This window comes from Amblyraja radiata, chromosome 18 (assembly GCF_010909765.2).
Source record: "Amblyraja radiata isolate CabotCenter1 chromosome 18, sAmbRad1.1.pri, whole genome shotgun sequence".
Taxonomy (NCBI): Eukaryota; Metazoa; Chordata; class Chondrichthyes; order Rajiformes; family Rajidae; genus Amblyraja; species Amblyraja radiata.
Window position 1 is genome coordinate 27692051 of NC_045973.1, and position 24975 is coordinate 27717025.

The 24975-nt window shown below is 44.7% G+C and overlaps 1 protein-coding gene across 1 annotated transcript in view; it reads left to right on the forward strand.

Annotated features, from left to right (window-relative positions):
- Positions 1–24975, forward strand: part of chchd6 (coiled-coil-helix-coiled-coil-helix domain containing 6) — a 331439-nt gene that overhangs the window by 20441 nt on the left and 286023 nt on the right. Inside the window, exon 5 of the mRNA XM_033037363.1 lies at positions 2400–2529. Coding sequence (XP_032893254.1) covers positions 2400–2529 — 130 coding nt within the window. The remainder of the gene's footprint in view (positions 1–2399; positions 2530–24975) is intronic.

Consider the following 24975-nt stretch of genomic DNA (forward strand, 5'->3'; position numbering starts at 1 on the left):
GATTGGGTGAGTGGGCAGATACAGTATAATGTGGGATATGTGAGGTTATCCACTTTGGTGGCGAGAACAGGAAGACAGATCATTATCTGAATGGTGTCAGATTAGGAAAAGGGTAGGTGCAACGAGACCTGGGTGTGCTTGTACATCAGTCACTGAACATAAGCATGCAGGTGCAGCAGGCGGTGAAGAAAGCTAATGGCATGTTGACCTTCATTGCAAGAGGATTTGAGCTTAGGAACATGGAGGTCGTACTGCAGTTGTACAGGGCCCTGGTGAGACCGCACCTGGAGTATTGTGTGCAATTTTGGTCTACTAATTTGAGGAAGGACATTATTGCTTTTGAGGGAGTGCAGCGTAGGTTCATCAGGTTAATTCCTGGGATGGCGGGACTGATATATGATGAAAGGAATGGGCTGACTGGGCTTGTATTCACTGGAATTTAGAAGGATGAGAGGATATCTTATAGAAACATATAAAATTCTTAAAGGATTGGACAGGCTAGATGCAGGAAAAATGTTCCCGATGTTCAGGGAGTCTAGAACCAGAGGTCACAGTTTAAGAATAAGGTGTAGGCCATTTAGGACTGAGATGAGGAAAAACATCTTCACCCAGAGTGTTGTGAATCTGTGGAGTTCTCTGCCACTGAAGGCAGTGGAGGCCAATTCGCTGGATATTTTCAAGGGATATGGAGAAAAAGCAGGAATGGATACTGATTTTAGATGATCAGCCATGACCAAACATTCTTTCAAAGAGATATGTTGTGAGGAGCATCGGAGCCAGAAAAATGTTTCCAGAATGTATTCCTGACCTTGGTTCCTTGGTAGCGAAGCCAAATGAAGTTAGTAGCAGGCTAATGGAAATTGGACATCTGCACGACCAGTTTTTGGAAAGCAGTGATCTTGAATTAACGTTCAGGCCTAATCTCCCTGCTCAGGCAGTACATGCGATTATCATTCTGTTGTCACCTGTGGTCACTTTTGAAGTAGCCATCCATCATGTATCCACTCTGGTTTTGAGCGCCAACAATTGTTTTTGTGTGTGGAGGGAACTAACTGCAAAGCAACCAACAATCAATGCTCCTGTGTTGCGGATTTGACATTCATGAGTCTCGGATGGAAATTAGGACCCTTCTGCTCTGAATGACTTAGTCCAACATAGAGCAGAACGTTTGTGGAATGAACCATTGTGCTAACCACTGCTTGAGCAGTCTAATCAATTACATAACCCGAGGTGCCGCGTGGCAGAGGCCCACATGATGTGCTGCGACCATGGAACTGGGAACCCGCCCCAAGGGCCCGAAGGCTCGGTGGACCGTGGTACCATGAGGGAGCCACTGGAGATGTCGGGCCCGAGGAACAAGGGCCGGCAGGAGGGTGAACTGGGGTAATGCCTCCAACCCCTTCAAGGTCGGCTGCAGGAGGCGCCCCAGGACACAAAGATGGCCGGACAAGGAGAGGAGAGGGAAGTCGGTTTGCGGACCGATCCAGTCGAATGGAGGAAGGCCCTGCACGAGCCTGGGGCTTACCAGTAGACCGAGCATGTGGGCGGACTGGATTATGGACTGTGGAAATGGCATTAAAACATGGCGGCGCCTGCATGTGTAGATATGCAAAAAGAATTTCATTATGCAGTTGCACATGTGACAAATAAAGCAACATTGAACCATTGAACAACTTAAAGCATCTTATTGAGCAGCACAGGAAGGTCATAGAATGGCGTTGTTTTCATGCCCCTCGTTGCTAGTGATCAAGTCTGTTCTCCAGCCTGAGAAGGAACACTGAATGGTTTAGATTTAGGTTTATTATTGTCAATTGTCAATTCAGATCATATATACCATACATAGATGCAATCAGTTCAAACTAAAGTACAATAGGTAGAGCAAAGGGAAAGATGCAGAGTGCAGAATATAGTTCTCAGCATTGTAGCAACAGTTCCAGAGACAAAGTCCAATGTCCTCAACGGAGTAGAGGTGAATCAAACAATACCCTAGCTTACGGAACGAAACATTAATGGAGGATAATAGTGTGCAGCTGGTAGAGCCGCTGCCTCACAGTGCCGGGTATCTGGGTTCCATCTGGACTTCAGCAGCTATCTGTATGGAGTTTGCACGTTCTCCCTGTGACTGCATGGGTTTCCTCTGGGTGCTCCGGTTTGCTCCCAGATCCTTAAGACATGCGGGTTTTTGGTTAATAAGCCCTCTGTAAATTGTGTAGAGAATGGATGAGAAAGTGGGATAACACAACTAGTTTGAACGGGTGATCGATGGTCGGCGTGGGATTGGTGGGCTCCAGGGCCTGTTTCCATGCTGTATCTTTCAATTCAATTCAACTTGGGTGTGTGGAGTGGGAAAGAGAGACAGAGAGAAAAAAAATTGTAATTCCAATTTCTCTCTTTTGCAGGTATGAAAAAGAGAAGGTCCTGATGGAAGAAGAGCTGTCCCAGTTTGCTCAGCAGGAGCAAGTGGAAGCCATGACTGAACTCGGCGAGCATGCAGGGCGAGGAGAGGAACAGCAAGACATGAAGCAGCTGGTGAGTTTACATTGGGGTAAAGCAGGCTGGCATAATCAAACAACTGATGGCAGGTAAGGATATGGCTAACAATATAGTTGCTTTTTTGGTTCAATTAAGGTCTCTGGTCAAAGGTAGACACAAAGTGCTGGATGCAATAACTCAGCAGGTCGGGCAGCATCTCTGGAGAAAAAGGATAGGTGACATTTTGGATTGGGCCCTTTCTTCAGATTGGGTCTCTTCTCCAGAATGTCTCGACCCGAAACATCACTCATCCTTTTAATCCAGAGATGCTGCCTGACCCGCTGAGTTACTTCAGCACGTTGTGTCTATCTTTGATATCAACAGCATTTGTAGTTCTAAGATCTCTGGTCTTCTTTGTTTCAATGAATCATGATGTTCCTGGGAGAGAGATGTGAAAGTGAATGGTTGGAGGTCTAGCACTGGCTATGTAGTTTGAAGGACGGGTTGTTTTCCAATGGTCTATGCACTGAGTAGGTACAAAGTGTTTATCGTGGTGTGGTGTGTCTGCATGCTGCAGTGTTTAAAGCATGTTGTTCTCTGCTTATATAGCATTCCGGGTAGAGTTGATATTGTTAAGGACCATGGCATATGACCATATTGTTAAGGGCATAAACCATGGTCTCAGTTATGGATACAGAGAAAATGCAGTTGCTGGAATCTTGATCAAAATAAAAAAAGGTTGGGCCAGTGGCGCAGCGGTGGAGTTGCTGACTAACAATGCCAGAGACCCGGGTTTGATCCTGACTACGGGAGTTGTCTGTATGGAGTTTGTACGTTCTTCCTGTGACCACGTTGGCTTTCTCTGGATTCTCTGGTTTCCCCCACACTCCAAAGACGTGCATGCTTATAGGTTAATTGGCTTATGCAAATTGTAAATTGTGCCTAGCGTGTAGGATAATGCTAGTGTACAGGGTGATCGCTAGTCGGCGCGGACTCGGTGGGCCATAAGGTCTGTTTCCACATTGTATCTCTGAAGTTTAAAATCTAAAGGCCCCAATCTGAAAGATCGCCTGTCTATTCCTCCATGGATGCTGCCTGACCCGTTGGGTTACTCAAGACCATAACATAAATTGTTGGAGTACCTCTGTGGGTCAGGGAGCATCTCTGGAAGGAATGGATTGGCAACTTTTCAGGTCAGGGCCAGGAAACCATAGTTGCTGCATTACTTCCCAGGTGTACAAGAGTAGTGCCCTGAAACATCACACTGAAAGTGAAGAATTTATGTATGGAAGTTACCTGAAAAGAAAGTTTGGCTCACAATTATGATCATGGTAATTAAATATCCAGCACTATTGGCTAATGTGTACAAAATGTAAAGTACTGGAAGAACTCAGCGGGTCAGGCGGCATCTGTGGAGGGAAATGGACAGATGATGTTCTGGGCCCCTCCTCAGACTCCGACAATCACCCGACCCAGTATCCTGTTGCCTGTCCATTGCTTCCACTAATGCAGACTGACCCATTGAGTTCCTCCAGCACTTTGTGTTTTGCTCAAGATTCCAGCTTCTGCAGTTTCTTGTGTCTCCATTGGCTAATATGTGATGGTTTTATTGAGGAATAAGAGGACCCTGGTGAATAGGGAGCTGTATTCCAGCAAGTTTGTATGTTTTTGTGTAGGTGAATATCATTCCTTTAAAAAAAGTTATCCTGGCACAAATGCTATAAGAGTAAGAGACTGCAGATGCTGGAACCTGGAGCAAACCACAAAGTGCTGGAGGAACTCAGCGATCCAGGCAGCGTCCGTGGAGGCAATGGTCCAAATCCTAGGTTGACTCCTTGCATCAGGACTGAGAATGTAGAGGGAAGATAGCAAGTATATAGTGATGAGAGGCAGGAGGGAGACAGGGGCAGGTAGGTGATAGGTGGAAATAGATGATGTGGGGAGATGGAACCAAGTGGGGGAGATCATCAGACATAGGAGCAGAATTAGGCCATTCAGCCCTTCAGGCCTACCTCGTCATTCAATCATGGCTGATCTATCACCGTTCTGAACTCTTTATCTTCATTTCAGTGTACTGGGTTGCAGTCTTCAATTAATTATTGCGATGCCTCTGAGTTTATCAATGGTTTCTAATTCTCCTTTCATTGTTCTTCAACTTTGGTGGTGTCTTGCACAATGGACTTGGGCTAGTTTAAAAAGAGTAAACGCAAGTATCTTTGTCTGTCTATCGGACATCCAAATGACCTTTCCTTTCAATGATAGGACGAATTACAACCCTTAATTAAATAATTGAAAGAATAACGTAATAAGGAAGGGTTAGAAGTCGAATCAAAAGATACTGTACCCAGCTATCAGCGTTAAACTTTATCTGTGTGACACTTGAGATTAATTGCTTGCACTGAAATCTCTGAGTAGATTTGTGTGTAATTCCAGCATTTAATTACCTAATGCAGACAGACATTAAACTGAATGGGCACTGCTTGCTCAATTGCCAAAGATTGGATGAGTTATTAAATTGAGTTCAGAGCTCCTATCTCGGGTTGAATCTGAAAGATACATAGACGCAGAGAAAAAAACTTGTTCTACACTTAGTTTAGTTTAGTTTGGTTTCGAGAGACAGCGCGGAAACAGGCACTTTGGCCCACCGAGTCCACACCGACCGGTGATCCCCGCGCACCAACACTATGTTAGGGACAGTTTACAATGTTACCAAGCTAATTAACCTACAAACCTGTATGTCTTTGGAATGTGGGAGGAAACTGGAGCACCTGGAGAAAATCTACGCGGTCATAAGGAGAACGTACAAACCCGCAGTCAGGATCGAACCCGAGTCTCTGGTGTTGTAAGGCAGCAACCCCACCGCTGCGCCTCTGTGTTGCCAGAGCAGATTTGTTTATCTTGGCATCATGTTCGGCATGGATGTTGTGGGCCGAAAGGCCTGTTCCTGTGCTGCACTGTGGTGTGTTCTATGTTCCATGGCCCATACGCATGTTATATTCACACTGCATATTGTCACGCCTATTGTAAGTGTGATATAAGTCCATGTTCCTCACCACTCTTTTGGAACAAAACATTGAAAGTAGAGAAGAGTTGTTTGCTATAAAAATAAATGCTATGAATGCAGAAAATCTGAGACAGGTGTGGCAAGGAAAGCTGGAGTAACTCAGCGGGACAGGCAGCATCGCTGGATAGAAGGAATGGGGTCACAGTTTAAGGATAAGGGGGAAATCTTTTAGGACCGAGATGAGGAAAACATTTTTCACACAGAGAGTGGTGAATCTCTGTAATTCTCTGCCACAGAAGGTAGTTGAGGCCAGTTCATTGGCTATATTTAAGAGGGAGTTAGATGTGGCCCTTGTGGCTAAAGGGATCAGGGGGTATGGAGAGAAGGCAGGTACAGGATACTGAGTTGGATGATCAGCCATGATCATATTGAATGGCGGTGCAGGCTCGAAGGGCCGAATGGCCTACTCCTGCACCTATTTTCTATGTTTCTATGTTTCGGGTCGAGCCCCTTCTTCAGACTGGCAAGTAAAGCTGTTGAGTTAGCATCTGTCTAAAGACAAATCACAGCCGGGTGCAGACATCACTGCTGATGATCATGCCCTGAAGCATTACACGCTGACTATTTTCTGCCATTGAAGAGCAAGACTCTTTTGGAAAAAGTGTGGGTGAATGCAGTTTGACTGTGCGTAACATATCCGCTTTGATGTTAAGCATTTAATTGATTCGATAAATTTCCTTGCATTTTATCTCAAAACTTCGTATTGATGACCTGTAGAAACAAACAAATGCAAATGATGGTTAATACGCAAAAAGCAGCAGGCGCAGCGCGGAATTACCATCACGGAGCCTGGGATCCTTGTCGAGGATCGCCAGTGTTGGAGCTTCGATCGCATGGCCTGCTGACTTTAACATCGTGGAGCTGTGGTCTGCGGAGCTTCTAGCCACCGGAGCAGCGCTGTCTTTAACATCGCGGAGCCTGGGATCTTTTGCCGAGGATCGCCAGTGTTGGAGCTCCGTCCAACGGAGCCTGTGGACTTCGGAAGCCGCGGTCTCCGGTAAGAAGTGGCCGATTCGGGAACTCCAAGCCGCAGAGTGTGTTCCGAACCGCCCTGACGTCGAAGTTTCGATCATCCCGGCAAGAAGGCCTGTATATCGGGCCGTCCGTAGCGGCGACTGTGGAGGTTTCGAGGCCCCGACCGCGGGTGAACAAAAGGAGGACGATGACTGAACTTTATTGCCTTCCATCACCGTGAGAAATGCTGATTCCCTTGTGGATGTTTATGTTAAATTCTATTGTGTATTGTGTTCTTTTTATTTGTGCGGCTGTATGGTAACTCAAATATCACTGTTCCAATTGGTGCATGTGACAATAAATGTGAACTTGGTGCAGGAGTAACTCAGCGGGTCAGACAGCATCTCTGGAGAACATGGATAGGTGATGTTTCGGGTTGAGACCCTTTTTCAGACTTGACTGTGTGTGAAGCAGATATTTCTGTGAGAACGCGGTCAAATGGGTTCTGAGCCGGTAGCAAAGAAGGCACAGTGGTGCAGCTGGTAGAGCCGCTCTCTCACAGTGCCAGAGACCTGAACCTTGGATGCTGCCTGACTGTTTGCATGTTTGCCCTGTGACAGCGTGGGTTTCCTCCGGGTGCTCCGGTTTCCTCCCATACCCCAAAGACGTGGAGGTTGGTAGGTCATTTGTTGAAAGGTTTTTAGGAAGAGTGATGATGACAGCTGATTTGGAGAGAGTATAGTACCTGTGGGGAAAGAACAGCTTGTAACGCAGGTTTTCACTGTGTCTCAGTACAAGTAAAAATGTAACTCTTCTGTCCGGGACATATGATAATAAAACACTCTTGACGTGGCAATAATATACCAATATCAAAACAGGAACTAACTGAGGCAGAGTTCCAATATGAAACAGAGAATTAAATAAATATTTGAAGGGGGAAAATTTGTAGTAATATTGTGAGAGAAAGGACAATAGGAATAGTTTTTCAAATTGTTGGTATAGCCATTCTGGGCAAATTGTTGGTATAGCCATTCTGGGCAAATTGTTGGTATAGCCATTCTGGGCAAATTGTTGGTATAGCCATTCTGGGCAAATGGTCTACTGCTGGTCAACGTCTTGAGTTTATTTAGGGCAGCACAGTGGTACAGCTGGTAGAGCTGCTGGCTCACAGCGCTAGAGACCCGGGTTCAATCCTGATCTCAGGTGGAGTCGATGTTTATGTGGAGTTTGCACTTTCTCCATGTGACCGCGTGAGTTTCCTCCGATGCCTCGCACATCCCAAAGATGTGCAGGCTTGCAGTTTAATTGGCCATTGTAGATTGTCCCTGGTAGGGATGAGAAAGTGGGTCTAACGAAGAACTAGTGTGAAGCGGTGCTCAGTGGTTGGTGTGGACCCGGTGGACTGAAAGGCCTGTTTCCATGCTGTATGGAATGAATCAATCAATATTTGACGCCAAAATAGCATTTACCTTCCTAATTGCTTGCTATTCCTCCATGATGACATTGTGTCTCATGTACAAGGTAATTTAAATCCATCCAAATTCATTTATTACTTTCTCGTCACTTTAAATAAATAGTTTTTCTATCCTACTTACCAAGCCTATGCATAGCCTTACATTTAGACTTTGGAGATACAGCGTGAAAACAGGCCCTTCACCCCACAGAGCCTACACCGACTAGTGATCACACATTACACAAGCACTATCCTACACACTCGCGAAATTGCTCAATTTTTACCAAAACCAATTAACCTACAAACCCTCACGTCTTTGGAGTGTGGAAGGAAACCAGAGCACCTGGATAAAGCTCACGTGGTCACAGGAAGAATGTACAAACTCTGTACAGGCAGCACCCGTAGTCAGGATCTTGCGCCAAAAAGCAGCAACTCTCCCTCTGCGCCACCGTGCCGCTTTCATTTGTCACCTCGTAGTCATAGAGGTGGTAAGCACAGAAACAGACCCTTCAGCCCAACTCCTCCATGCTTACCACAATGCCCCAACTAAGCTAGTCCCATTTGCCCGCGTTTGGCCCGTATCACTGAAACCTTTTCCTTTCTATGCACCTGTCCAAGTAATTGTCCTTTAAATTCTTGCACATTCTCTTAATCTCATCATGACTCTTTGCCAAATTTTTCTTGCATCCTCCCTCAAAATGTAATTTTCTGCCAAGCTTTGTTTCATAAGCAAACTTGTTTAAATTGCACCTTCTGATGAATTGCTTTAACTGTCTTTGCAATTGGCTTTAATGGATGATCTCGCAGTGCTAATCCTTGCGGCACTCTTCCAACCTGAAAATGACCCATTGATTTCTACTGTTTTCAGTACATTAGCCGATTCTCTATACATACTAATGTATTCCTTCATCTCTGTGATTCCTTATTCAGTGAAATAATCTTTTGTGCAGCACCTTATCGAATGCCCTTTGAAAATCAATATAACCCATCCACTGGTTTCTGATACCTACCTTGCTCATAATATTCTCAACATACGCAAATTTGTCAACCCTGATTACTCTGTCTAATGATATAATTTTCTAAGTAGTCTTAATAATGGAATCTGGGCATTTTCCCAATTGATATCCAGTTTACATAATCATTTTCTTTGCTATCAAGGATGTACTTTACAACCACTGAAAAGTACTTGGAAAAATAGTCACTGATGTATGAAACGTAGCCGCCATTTAGAGACACTGCAAGATCGTTGAAGCAGGCAGATGTTAACATTCATCACTTTTGCTGTCAATTTATACACTTCCCTCACCTTCAGATGGTCTATCTCTGAATCTCCCTTCCCTTTCTGGATCTCTGTCTCCATCTCAGGGGTTAGGCGAGTTATAAATACGCCTTACAGGCCCACAGACTACCACGGCCATCTTGACGATACTTCTCGTACCCTGTATGAACATTCAGTTCTCTGAGACACTTTTCGGGTCAGGATCATTCTTCAGACTAACTGTGGTGGGGGGTGGATGAAAAAGCTGGAAGTGGGACAAAGCCTCACGAGTGATGGGGGAGGGGGGGAGTCTTCAGGGGTGAGCAGGAGATGATGCAGGTCTCCCAGTTACATGGCGGGCGAGCCACGGCTACTGCCAGGGAGTGGCAGCGGTCCACGGACCTTCGGAGGCTTGCTGCACAGATCATAAGATCATAAGCGAAAGGAGCAGAGTGAGGCCATTTGGCCCATCAAGTCTACTCCGCCATTCAATCATAGCTGATCTATCTCTCCCTCCTAATCCCATTCTCCTGCCATCGCTCCATAACCCCTGACACCTGTACTAATCAAGAATCTACCTAACGCTGCCTTAAATAAATTCACTGACTTGGCCTCCACAGCCTTCTGTGGCAAATAATTCCACAGATTCACCACCACAGATATGCCAACTAGCCAGAACATATCACAACACTGTGCTAGTTGTCATAGTTAAATTGATCTGTAAATGTTTAATAGCAGTTTACAATGTTTCACATAATGATACAGAATCCAGAGAATGGAAAGTAAGATTTATGGTCAGGAAATGTGTGCCTGACTGGGATATCTAATATAATGTATTGATTTTAACTGTTGGCATGCGTGCAAATCTTTGGTGGATCAATAAAGGATACAATAGCATTCTGGCAATTACTGCACATTTGTTAATTAAATACTGCTCAGTTCATATAATTTGCTGCTGATTTATTTTGAAGCATCGCATTTATGAGCTATAGTTCTGCTGCTGTGAACGTTTGCTTCTGAACAGCAGTGGCGTGGAGCAGTTTTGCGTTCTCCTTCCTCATGTGATAATTTTATACCACATTTTTTACTCCATCTCTTACCTGAAGGGACTGACTTGTTGTAATTGCACAAGGGCGGCACAGTGGTTCAGTGGTAGAGTTGCTGCCTCACAGTGCCAGAGACCTGGGTTCGATCCTGACTATGGGTGTTCTGTGACTGTGTGGGTTTTATCCGGGTCTTCTGGTTTCCTCCCACCCTCCAAAGATGTACAGGTTTGTGGGTTAATTATTTTATGTCAATTATAAATTGACCTCAGTGTGTTGGACAGTACTGGTGCACGGGGTGATTGCTGGTCGGTGCGGATTTGGTGAGCCCAAGGGCTTGTTTCAGAGCCGTATCTCTAAAGTGCTACAAGCCAACCGTTAGCTCAGACGCAAGGAGCTGCAGATGTAAAGCACAAAGTGCTGGAGGAACACAGCGGGTCAGGTAGCATCTGTGGAGGGAATGTGCAGCAATGTTTCTGTTTAGGAACCTACTTCAGACTGATTGTAGCAGGGGGGGAGAATGCTGGAAAAGAGATGTGGGGACAAAGCCTGGCAAGTGAAATGAACCCCCAAGAGTTCCAAACCGAAACGTCACCGATCCATGTTCTCCAGAGATCCTGCCTGACCCTCGGAGTTACTCCAGCACTTTGTATCTATCAAGAGTCAAGCGTTTTTATTGCCGTAGGTCCCAAACAGAACAATTAAATTCTTACTTGCAACAGCACATCAGAATATGTAAACATAGTACTCTGTAAACGCATAATAAACAGGAAAAAAGTTCAGTATATATATATATATATATATATATACACATACATATACATACATACATACATACATACATACATACATACATATATATATATATATATATATATATATATACATACGTATATACATATATATATATACATATATGTGTGTGCATGTATGTGTATATATATATATATACATATATGTGTGTGCATGTATGTGTATATATACATACATATATATATGTGTGTGCATGTATCTGTGTATATGTGTGCATGTGTGTGTATAGATACACACACATACACGCAACCATACACGCACACACACATATAGATACATGAAATCACACACACATATATATACATATATAATATAGATAAAACATATTGATATAACATATAGATATCATCTATATATATATATCTATAGATATATATACATGCAAATAATATACATACACATCAAACAAACAAACTCATGGAAGCCATCGTACCAGAGTCTACATGTTTCTTATGATGACTGTGTGGTCTAATCTGTCTGGCAAGAATCAGAGGAGCGCCATCAGAAGATTCAGATGATAATTCCCCAGCTGAAATTTACTAACTCGGGAAAAGCAATTTTCCTGCGGTTATCAGATTTGCTGTATGAAAATGTCTTCTAAATCTGTGCCGTGTTAGGGCTGCACTGTGACACCAGACCGGAGACAATTAAAGATCGTCCTGAAATGTGATCTGGTTGGGAAAATTGCAAGCAGCCCTGCGGAATAACATGATGTAAAGGACTCCCTGTCCTGGTTTCCGCCCATTCACTACAAATATCATAATGTAATAAAAAGGAACTGCTGATGCTGGTTTATACCAAAGAAAGAATGCTGGAGTAACTTAGCGGGTCAGGCAACATCTCTGGAGAATATGGATAGGTGATGTTTCTGGTCGGGACCCTTCTTCAGACTGATTGTGAGGGAGGGGACAGGAGTGGGGGGGGGGGGGGGGGGGGGGGGGGAATCTGGAAGCAAGAAAAGACTTGGTCAAACCAGAGACAGCAACAGATACTAACATGCAGCCCACCAGGGAACAAGCCTCACGCACAACCCATTGCTTATTTTTGGCGGACTTATCACTGCAATCTTCTTGTCGAGTCCACACACAAGATTAGAGGTTGTTCAGCCAGAGCTGAACGCACTTCTCGGCATCTGCATCCAACGATGTCTGTCTTGCACTTCTTGTGCTTCTTGTGCATGATGGTGGAAAGATTACTGGAAACAGGGCCGCGACGTGAACGCTCTTTCCTTGACCCCATCACTGCAATCATTCTTAGGGCCAAGAAAGGACCATGCAACCCCTTATGCCTGTTCTTCTATTCAATTAGACCATGGCTGATATCTCTCTGAACTACATCTATTAGTGCTTCAAAGTTATGGATACAAAATTATCAATTGGAATTTTAAAATTTAATATTTGGCCTGCACTTTGCAACTGTTTGGGAGTTAGTTCCAAATTATCTCCAGGTTTTCATTCCGGTACGGCCAATACATGAACAGTGAAGTCAACACTCCTTTTTGTGGACTCCGTAAAGAGGAAATAGCTTTACTCAGTTTATCATCTACAGTCCACATCCCCCCCCTAATCCCCTCCCCCACAGTCAGTCTGAAGAAGGATCCCGACCCAAAACGCACCTATCCATTTTCTCCAGAGATGCTGCCTGACCCGCTGAGTTACTCCAGCACTTTGTGTCTATCTTTACTGCAAATATCTTTCTGTTGCTGCATGAAGCCCATCTTTAACGTCACTGCTGCTCTGATTTATGGCCCTGGATATTCCCTACTTCCCTGAATTCCCTGTCCATTACTGTCCATTTAAACTCTGTTAATATAACTACACACTGTGGAGTAAAAGTAAATGTTTAATTTGGAGGTAGACACAAAATGCTGGAGTAACTCAGTGGGACAGGCAGCATCTCTGGAGAGAAGGAATGGGTGACGTTTCGGGTCGATTGGTTTGATTCGAGTGAGTAATTTGAGTGAGTTACCAGTGTGAATCATTTATGCTTTGTGTTTATCCACACAGTCCATAATACCCCAATACTTGGATGACATTGTGATCTCCCCCAATTCTGAGCCACTTGTGTGTATATTATGTAAAGGAAATGTACAGGGCAAGTGTTTCACACAATGGGTGGTGGGTGCCTGGAATGGGCTGCTAAGGGTGGTGGGGAAGGCAGATACGATATTGGCATTTAAGAGACTTTTAGATAGATAGTAAATGGAGGAATATGGATCTTGTGCTAACAGAAGCGATTAGTTTAACTTGGCATCATAGAGTCATACAGCGTGGAAACAGGTCCATCGGCCCAAATTGCCCACGCTGACCCACCTACACTAATCCCACCTGCCTGCGTTTGGCCCATATCCCTCTAAAATAATCTTAAGCATTTACCTGTCTAAATGTTTCTTAAACGTTGTGATAGTAAACTTTGGCATCATGTTCAACGCGGACATCGCGGGCCGAAGGACTTGACACTGACCATCACCCACTAATCATACACTAATCTAATCCAACTTTATTCTTTCCATGCTACACTTATGCCCCTGTCCCAATTAGGAAACCTGAACGGAAACCTTTGGAGACTTTGCGCCCCAGCCAAGGTTTCCGTGCGGTTCCTGGAGGTTGCAGGTGGTTGCCGGAGGTTGCAGGTAGTGGAAGCAGGTGGGGAGACTGACAAAAACCTCAAAGGAACCGCGCGGAAACCTTGGGTGGGGCGCAAAGTCTCCAAAGGTTTCCGTTCAGGTTTCCTAAGTGGGACAGGGGCATTACACACTAGGGTGCAATTTACAGAGGTCAATTAGCCTACAAACCCGCACGTCTTCATGAAGTGTGAGGAAACCGGAGCACCTGGAGGACACCCACGCAGTCACAGGGAGAACGTACAAACTCCACATAGACAGCACCCGAGGTCAGGATCGAACCCGGGTCTCTGGCGCTGTGAGGCAGTGTTAGGTGTATTTTTCTACATATTGTCGGATAACTGACAGGAGCTGGATTCCTACTTGATTTTTGACACAACCAGCGGGTGATTACTTGACTTCCATTTGCCAAGCTTGAGAGAGAAGGAATGTTATTCATATCATGCCATTCATATTCCTGTCAGAAAATCCCAAAATACATCCCAGCAAACGAGGCACTTTTGAAGTCCAAATGAGGAAACACAGCAACTACTATCTCCCCAACAAGATTGCACAAATAGTGGATAGTCTGTTTTAATAATGTTGACCATGGGATGAATGATAGTGAGGATGCAGAATATTATCTCCCTGCTCTTTCAAGTTTGCCAGGGTAATTTTGCTCTTCAGAGAGTTTAATGTGACATCTACCAAAGGGAAATTAGGAAAGTGGTGCACGCCCTCTGTACTGTCCTGAGCACCTGCTCAGATTAGACATAGAGTGCTGGAATAACTCAGCGGGCTGGTCAGCATCTCAGGAGAACATGGAGTGGTGATGTTTCAGAGACACTTTCAAGAGAGAGTTAGATTTAGCTCTTAGGGCTAAAGGAATCAAAGGATATGGGGAAAACAGGAACGGGGTACTGATTTTACATGATCAGCCATGATCATATTGAATGGCGGTGCTGGCTCGAAGGGCTGAATGGCCTACTCCTGCACATATTTTTCTATGTTTCTATCAGGATCTTTCTTCAGACTGATAGTAACGGCCGGGGCTGAGGGTGGGCTGGGAAAGAAAGTTGGAAGAGAGGAGGGGCAGGACAAACATTGGCAGGCCATAGGCCAGGTTTTGCTCAGAGTACAGAGTGCAGAATATAGTTCTGAGCAACCAGAACTGTACGTAAAGGGCCTGTCCCACTTAGGCGATTTTTTTTGGCGACTGCCGGCGACTGTCATAGTCGTAGCAGGTTGCCGAAAAAAACGGCGACTGGACCCCCCCCCTACGACAATGTCTACGACAAGCTACAACAACCTACCATCTAGTCGACGTCAAGCTATGGCAAGCTACCGACAACCGCCGATCCATTAGGACATACACCTACGACCACAGAGACGACAACCTACGACAACCGACGACCCTGTCGGCGACAACTGAAGATAACTGAAGACAATTCAGTCGCCGGTACCTGTCGCCGGTTGATGTAGGTTGGAATTCACTGAAGTCAGCACCGGCGACAACCTACGTCACCTGGCGACAACCTACGACAGCACCTACATCGGGAGAAGCTAAGCTATGCTCATTGGCGTCAACCCACTGTCACCGACTGTCTCCGAAAACTTTTGAACATGTTGAAAATCCAGCGGCGACCAGAAAGATGCTACGACTCTTTGGGCGACTGAGGAGACTACTCACGACCATACAGGCGACACCCCGGCGACCATGTGGCAACAGCCTAGTCACCTGTAGTCGCCTAAAAAATAGCCTAAGTGGGACAGGCCCTTTACAGACACATAATCATTTAGTAACTTTATGTTTAGTTTCATTCTTTTATTGTCACATACCGAGGTTCCGTAAAAAGCTTTGTTTCACATGCTGTCCAAACAGGTGGGATGTACCATACATAAGTACAATTAGTTTAAGCTCAAGTACAATAGGTAGAGCAAAGGAGAAGATACAGAGTGCAGAATATAGTTCTCAACATTGTAGCACACCAGTTCAAGAGACAAAGCCCAATGTCCACAATAGGTTGCAGGTGAATCGGACATTCACCTGCTTATGTTCAGAAGCCTGATAACAGAGGGGAAGAAGCTGTTCCTGAATCTGTTGGGGCGCACTTTGAAGCTTCCGTACCTCTGCCAGACGGGAGCAGGGAGAAATAGGAATACCGAATACAAGTCTTTGCTCAGATACTTGAAGGAAGACTCAAAGCTTTTCGATCCAGAAATGCCCAGTCACAGCTGATCCACTAATGCACCACAAACTGGATTTCTAAAGTATTGCTCATTCTTCAGCAGAATTTATTGCAAAAGTGTTATGGGACATCCTCTAACTATTTATGGTGCAATATAGATGCAAGTTTATCTGCCATCTTCGAGGCTTGGATTTATTTAGAAATACAGCATGGAAGCAGGCCCACCGAGTACATGCCAACCATCGATCACCCATTCACACTAGTTCTATGTCATCACATTCCCTACAAACTAGGGGGCAATTTATCGAGAGTATGCTTTTGCATGTGGAAGGAAACCGGAGCACCTGGAGGAAATCAACATGGTCACACATGGAGAACTTGCAAACTCCCCACATAGACAGCACCCGAGGTCAGGATCCAACCTGGCTCTCTGGTGCCGTGAGGCAGGAGCTCTACCAGCTCCGCCACTGTGCCGCCATGTAAGTAATACTTTTAGAGTAATACAGGTGCTATAAGGCAACTGAACCATCCTGCCAACCACTAGAGAGCAGTCCTGATCTCCTATCTACCTCATTGAAGACCCTCGGTCTATCTTTAATTGGATTTTACTGGACTTTATCTTGCACTAAACGCTATTCCCTTTATCATGTATCAGTACATTGTGGATAGATTATAATCATGAATAGTCTGACTGGTTAGCAAGCAATAAAAAAGCCTTTCACTGTACTTCAATATACATGATAATAAGTAAACTAATATAGCACAGAAACAGGGACTTTGGTTGAACCATCCATGCCAACCAAGATGCCTAAATAAAATTTGTAGGAAAGAACTGCAGATGCTGGTTTAAATCGAAGGTAGACACAGAATGCTGAAGTAACTCAGCGGGTCAGGCCGCATCATTGGAGAAAAGGAATAGGTGACATTTCGGGTCGAAACCCCTCTTCAGACTGAGAGTCAGGGGAGAGGGAAACTAGAGATATGAAAAAGTTCAGAACAAATCAGAGCCAGCACCGATGACTAAGGAAAGGTGGAGCCCACAATGTCCATTGTTGGCTGTGGAAGAGGTGATAACAAAGTGGTGTATAGATGCGAACAGTGGAACTGGCAGGACGACTGGGGTGGGGGCGGGACAAAGAGAGAGAATGTAGGGGTTACTTGAAATAAGAGAAATATACCACTGGGTTGTAAGCTGCCCGAGTAAAATATGAGGCGCTGTTTCTCCAATTTGCCTATGACCTCACCCTGACAGTGGAGGAGGCCCAGGCCAGAAAGGTCAGTATGGGAATGGGAAGGGGAGTTAAAATGTTTGGCAACCGGGATATCTCTAAACCTTTCCTATCCACAAGTCTCTGTATTGTCGTTGTACCTTATGTTTTTTCAGGATTTATGAATCCTTTTTTCCTTTGTAACGTTCATTCAGGTAGAAAAAAAAGATGGATCAAAATGGCAAATATAAACCACGAATTACATTACCTAGTGTTATTTTAAAAACACAACTCAATCCCTCAAAGTAGTTCTGTGTGGCTATAACCCAATGAAATCTGTATGATCTATTGGTCCAGTCACCTGCAATTCTGGTTAAATCTGCAATTCTGTCCGTGAATGTGCATTGTACATACACTTGGTGTAAGGTGAAAGATAATCCATTTTGTTTAGCTTGCTCCATTTTACTTGTCCTGGGCTGCTGGTAATATTATTTTTATTTTCTGGTTCCATAGCTCATGCTGATGTATATCTGGCTGTTAAAAGGAAAAAAAAGAGGGTAAAATGGTATTGAGGGTTTACATAGAATTCAGCAGCAGGCAATGTTTTACACACTGAGGCGTTCTGTGGCTTGCTGGCAGAACATATGTTGCTGTCTTATCTGCACCCTAACACATGCTGCACGTTAAATGAAAATTCATCGGCAGAGAACTGTGTGAGGAATTTGAATTACCCTGGACGGCTGCAACTTAGAAATAGTCCATTATCCTGGACAAATTGGAGTTTAACTCTCACTGACTTTTTCTCTGCTGTTTTCATTGTCGGAAAGCAACCTTGGGTCATTTACTTGTACACGCAAGCGGTAAGATCTTGTTGGTGGTAGCTGTTTCTCTTTTCTCCTCATTCCCGCGGTATATTTTATATCTTCCTGCTGTGACGGTGTCAGATTGTATTAAGGTCATCTCCAAATATTGTTTCCCAACAAAACAATGGTGCATAAAATCCTGTGGGGAATAGGTAGGGTGAATGCACACACTCTTGAGAATCTACAACCAGAGGACATAGGTTTAAAGCCCTGTCCCACGGTACGAGTTCATTCCAAGAGTTCTCCCAAGTTTGCCCTGATTCGAACTCGGAGATTTACGGTAATGGCCACTCATCATGGTACCATTTACGGTAATGGCGACAAATCAGCATTGTCAAAATGCCGGAAGACTTAAAAACAGATGATGGTTTTAATCCTTTTTAACCTAATATGCAATTGATTAATTGGCATATTTTAATCGGGGCTCTCGTGGATATTTTTCATCACGGTGAAAAATCTTCACGAGTCTTCCCGTGCTTACCTGCCTTTAGCGAGTCTTCCCGAGTACCTGCCATTAGCGCTAAGAGACATCCCCGAGCTCCGACGTACCCGCTAAGTTCATTCTCCGTGCTTACCACGAGTTCGATTTTTTAAAAACTCGGGAGATCTCTTGGAATGAACTCGCACCGTGGTACAGGGCTATTAAGGTGAGAAGAGCAAGATTTAATAAGAACCTGAGGGGTAACCTTTTCACACAGTGGGTGGTGGGTACGTGGAACGAGCTGCCGGAAGAGGTACATGGTTTAGTTTAGTTTAGAGATACAGCGTGGAAACTGGCCCTTTGGCCCGCTGAGTCCACGCCGAGTTGCGATCACCCGTGCACTAGTTCTAACCTATACACTAGGAACAATTTACAGAAGCCAATTAGCCCACAAACTTGCACATCTTGGGGATGTGCGAGGAAACCGGAGCACTCGGAGGAAACCCACGTGGTCACAGGGAGAACGTGCAAACTGCGTATAGACAGCACCCTTAGTCAGGATCGAAGCTGTGTCTCTGGCACTGTGAGGCAGCAACTCTACCGTTGTGAGATAAATGAGGCAGGTATTATAACATTTGAAAGACATTTGAACAGGTACATGAATAGGAGAGGTTTAGAGGTATATGGGTCAAACGTGGATAAATGGGACTAGTTTAGATGCGGCATCTTGGTTAGCATTTACAAGTCGGACTGAAGGTTTCCGTGCTGTAAGACTCTATGACCTGCCCATGTATTTCACCTTATAGTTTATGCTCAATTTTGTTTGATAATACACCTCTACTGCCACGAAGGAGCAACATAAGTACCTGTACAAATCATTGGTATTTCAGAGCTAGTTGGTTGTGACATTCTTTCTGTAGAAATCTGGCCTGTTTGTTTTGGCAAAGTTTGCTGTCACAGCCAAGGCCATTTGGGGCAGCACAGTGGCGCCGCTGCCACAGAGCTCCAGGGACCCTGGTTCGTTCCTGACCTCAGGTGGTGTCTGTGTGTGTGGAGTTTGCAAGTTCTTCCTGTGACCGCATAGGTTTCCTCTGAGTATTCTGGTTTCTTCCCACATTGTTAATTGGCCCCTGGCGTGTAGGGAATGATCGAGAAAGTGGGATAACACAGAACTAGTGCACGGATGATCGCTAGTCAGTGTGGACTCAGTGGGCCAAAAGGCCAGTTTCCACGCTGTATTTCTAAACTAAACTAAACCATGTACCTGTAATTGTACCTGCCTCAACTCCCTCCTCTGGCAGCTCGTTCCACCACCCACTGTGTGAAAAGGTAGGGTTCCTACCTCAGGTTTCCTCAGGTTCCTATTAAATCTTGCTCTTCTGGATGGGAAAGGAATGGAGGGTTATGGTCTGAGCGCAGGTATATGGGACTAGGGGAGATTATGTGTTCGGCACGGACTAGAAGGTTCGAGATGGCCTGTTTCCGTGCTGTAATTGTTATATGGTTATTCTCACCTTAAACCTATGTCTGCTGGTTCTAGATTCTCCAGAGTGTGTGCATTCACCCTACTTTATTCCCCACATGATTTTATGCACCATTGTTTTGTTGGGAAACAATATTTGGAGGTGACCTTAATACAATCAGACACCGTCACAAGAGGAAGCTGTAAAATTTACCGCGGGAACGAGCAAGTTCTAGAGAATAACACTTGTTGCCTCTAGTGCTGTGAGGCAGTAACTCTACCGCTGTGCCACTGTGCCACGCACTGGGCCCACGGATAACAGAAAGTGGGATAACACAGCATGACCGAACACAGAACATCGTTGGTCAACGTGGGCTCGGTGGGCTGAAGAGCCTCTTTCCGTGCTGTAACTATATCCTAGTTTCAGAGATGACAGATAAACGTGTGTCTATACTCGATGGTCGGCGTGGACTCAGTGGGCTGAAGGGCCTGATTCCATGCTGTGTCTTTTGACCGATCAATCAATCAATTAATCGATCAACTGGTCAACTGATCAATGGGTCGGTCAGTCAATCAATTGATCAGTAGTCTTATTTAAAAACGTGCCCAACATTGTCCAGCAGAAAGATTGATGGACGAACCACCATTCATTCCTGCGACCCTGCTTAAGGTTCAGTGAAGGCATCTAGTTCCCTGATAGAGAGTGGCAGTGTGTTGAGCAGCAGACCTTCAGGACTAATATCTTAGCTGATCAAAATCAGCAGCCGCTCAAACTCATGGTGCAGTGAGTACGGTGGAGTAGTGTTTTTGTGACAAGACCAGTTTTCCCAGAGGGCGAGATTAATAATAAAGAAAATTCCACCATGTCAACTTGAATATTTGCTTTGCTTTCTCCTAAAATAAAATCGTTATACTTTAGATATACAGTGCGGAAATAGGCCCTTCAGCCCAACAATCACCCCATGCACTGGCATTATCCTACACACTAGGGACAATTTACAATTGTTACCAAAGCCAATTACCTACAAACATATTAACCTACCCTATCTATTCCCCTCATGATATTGTACACAAGGGGCAATATACAGAAGCCAATTAACCCCTCAAACTCGCACATCTTTGGGATGTAGAAGGAAACTGGAGCACCCGGAGAAAACCCATGCAGTCACAGGGAGAACGTACAAACTCCATGCAGATAACACTCGTAGTCAGGATCGAACCCGGGTCTTTTCTTTAGTTTAGAGATACAGCGCGGAAACAGGCCCTTCGACCCACCAGGTTCACGCCGACCAGCGACCCCCGCACATTAATACGATCCTATACCCATTAGGGACAATTTTTACATTTACCAAGCCAATTAACATACATACCTGGACGTCTTTGGAGTGTGGGAGGAAACCGAATATCTCAGAGAAAACCCACGCCGGTCACGGGGAGAACGTACAAATTCCGTACAGGCGGCATCCGTAGTCGGGATTGAACCCGGGTCTCCGGCGCTGCATTCGCTGTAAGGCAGCAACTCTACCGCTGCGCCACCGCGACTGCCCTTGCTCTAGTGCGGTGAGGCAGCAACTCTACCGCTGGGCCACTGTGCCACCCACTGGGCCTGTTAGCCATGCTACATGACTCTATGGTTTTCAGAATTGAAAGTTTTCCTTGGGAGAGTCCTAAATTTAAAAAAAAGCTCTGGCTAAAGTTGTTGCAATGGTTGATGAGCAGCCTTGCAGCTGTTGTGCAAGTTTCAGCATGCCAAGGGGAAGGCGGGGAGAGAGGTAGGCATTGTGAGTCGCGGAGTGACAACTGATTTCATCCAGTTTTCACTAAGCTCATGTATTCAAAGCTGTAATTAAGTTTAATATGATTTGTGTTTGATGGTTTAATTTTGTATTCAATGATTTAATCCAATTTTTATTTGAAGCTCTAATTTTACATTCAACGATTTAATTTTAATTTTATTTCATGCTTTAATTCTGTTTTCAGTGATTTAATTTGATTTTTATTTTATACTTTAATTTTGTGATGAATAAACTGCAAAACCAAAATAAAATGTTTTGAAAACTGGATTAATTTGACAGAATCATCTTTGAGAAGTTTGAAGAATGGTCCCGACACAAGATGTCACCCATCCTTTTTTCTCCAGAGATGCTGCCTGACCCGCTGTGTTACTCTAGCACTTTGAATCTACCTTTAGAATCATCAATCTGTTTATTGTGCGATCTTAAAAGATGGGCTGTAAGTCTAAATGTTTAAGAAGGAACTGCAGATGCTGGTTCAAAACCAAAGATAGACACAAAAAGCTGGAGTAACACAGGCAGCATCTCTGGAGAGAAGGAATGGGTGACGTTTTGGGTCGAGACCCTTCTTCACACTTCAGTTCCTTCCTACACATTTCTTCTGCACCTCTTGCTTGATGGGAGAGGGGGCGTGAACGACCAGGGTGAGACTGGTCCTTGATTATGCTGGTGGCCTTGCCTGGGCAACGTGAAGTGTAGATGGAGTCGATGGACGGGAGGTTGGTTTGTGTGATGGTCTGAGCTATGCCCACGACTCTCTGCAATATCTTGCAGTCTTGGATGGAGCTGTTCCCAAACCATGCTGTGATGCATCTCATTAAAAAGCTTTCTATGACGCATCCGTAGAAGTTGGTGAGAGTTGTTGGGGACATGCCGAACTTCCTAAGTCTACAAACCCAAACTGGGGGAGGGTCCAGGATTGGCGGAGGAGTAGACAATGCCTTCCATCTAGGCCATTGAAGTAATCAGTTTCACTCCATTACTTTGTCTAACACTATTCCTCTGGTGACGTTAATGTAATTTAACCACTCCTGAGATTATTTAGTTATTAATGGAATGGCAATTTACAGAAGCCAATTAATTTTGGCCGCAGAAGTAAAAAGTTTGGAACCACTGGTGTAGGCCTGGAGATAAGTTAGAGATTTTATGCCCAGCTTTTTTCTATTTCCACCAATTATTCTGCAAAAGATACAATATATTTATTTGACTTGACCCTATTCTCCTACCCCAACATCCCTCTCCCAGAGGTTATTTCAGTGCAGCTATTGAATGCAATTAAATAGAGCGGCACAGTGGCGCAGCAGTAGAGCTGCTGCCTCACAGCGCCAGAAACCCAGGTTCAATGCTGACTATGGGACAGGGGTAGAGTTACTGCCTTATAGTGCCAGAGACGGGTTCGATCCTGACCTTAGGGGCTGTCTACAGAGTTTGTACGTTCTCCCTGTGACTGCGTGGGTTTTCTCCGGGTGCTCTAGTTTCCTCCCACTTCGGTAAAATTGAAAAAAATGTCCATTATGTGTAGGATAGTGTTAGTGTACGGGGTGATTGCTGGTCGGCACAGAGTCAATGGACTGAAGGGCCTGTTTCCGTGCTGTATCGCTAAAGTCAAAAACTCTATAGGAAACTTCTGATTTGTATAGACTGTGGCCTCGGTGCACCTGCTGGAGATTACAAATCTAGATTTAAAACATTCCAGGTCATGATTCGATATCTGTGCTGGCGGAAAGCAATAACAAATAAGCCTGTGACCTCTTCGCTTCATTTCTACAGACAATAATGTGTGCTGTTCCGTCTAAATAAAACACACACAGACTGCTAAGTGAAGTACAGGCATAACAAAGATGTTAAAGGTCACGCAAGGAATTTTATTGGTGTAAATCAGGAGTCTTCAGCCTTGTTGAGAACATAGAAAATAGAACATAGACCATTACAGTGCAGGAACAGGCACTTCGGCCTACAATGTCTGTGCCGAGCAAGATGCGAAGCTGAGCTAGTACCACATTCTATGGAAAAACAGCTGGAAGGGCTCTGGCTCTGGCGAGGGTCTTTGGTCCAGAGGAGGCTTACAAGAATGATCCCAGGAATGTGTAGGTTAACATAGGATGAGCTTTTGACAGCATTGGGCCTGTGCTCGCTGGAGTTTAGAAGAATGAGGGGGGGAACATTGAAATGTACAGAATAGTGAAAGGCTTGGATAGAGTGCATGTGGAGAGGATGCTTCCACTAGTGGGAGAGTCTAGGACTAGAGGTTTATAGCCTCAGAATTAAAGGATGTTCTTTTAGGAAGGAGATGAGGAGGAATTTCTTTAGTCAAAGGACGGTGAATCTGTGGAATTCTTTGCTGCAGAAGGCTGTGGAGGCCGTCAGTGGATATTTTTAAGGCAGAGATAGATAGATTCTTGATTAGTATAGGTGTCAGAGGGTATGGGGAGAAGGCAGGAGAATGGGGTTAGGAGGGAGATAGATCAGTAATGATTGAGTAGACATGATGTGCCGAATGGCCTAATTCAGCTCCTATCCCTTTTGATCTTATTATCTCATGATCATTCTAGTCCTTCCATGTCATTCGTCATCACTAGTTTGGAATAATGCGTGGATTTTCTTTTCTTTCACTCCCTTAGCTCTGGAATAGAACCTAGAACGGCATAGTGGCACAGCGGTAGAGTTGTTGCCTTACAGCACCAGAGACCCTATTTCAATCCTGACTATGGGTGCTGTCTAACCTACAAACCTGTATGTCATTGGAGTGTGGTAGGAAAGCAGAGCACCCATAGAAAACCCACGCGGTCACAGGGAGAACGTGCAAACCCCACACAGACAGCACCCATAGTCAGGATCTAAACCGGGTCTCTTGCATTGAGTCCAAAGTGCTGTCCGAAAATTTGTTACATAGTTGTGGGAACTTACTGTGCATGTTAACTTTCAGCTTTCAGAAGTATTTCATTAACTATAAACGAGTTTTGTGTGTACTGAAGGTATGGAGAGATATGTGCATTGCACTCATTTTTCTATCTTTATGCCTTTGTATATGGCCTTCATAGGCAGCCTTTGTACATGGCCTTCATAGACCTGACAAAGGCTTTTGACTAGGTAGACCGCCAGGCTCTTTGGAGCATACTATCAAGGTACGGTTGTCACGACAAGTACATCAGAATATTGAGGCTTCTACATTATGGCATGTCAGTCACAGTGCTCAGCAACTGCGGCTCTGAGTCCGAGCCCTTCACTGTGGAAACGGGGGTCAAACAGGGATGCATCATCGCACCCACCCTGTTTGTCAACTTCATTGCTGCCATACTTCACCTCATTGGTGAAGAGCTGCCACAGGGGATCCCAATCCTCTACAGAACTGACCGTGGGCTCTTCAATCTTAATAGGTT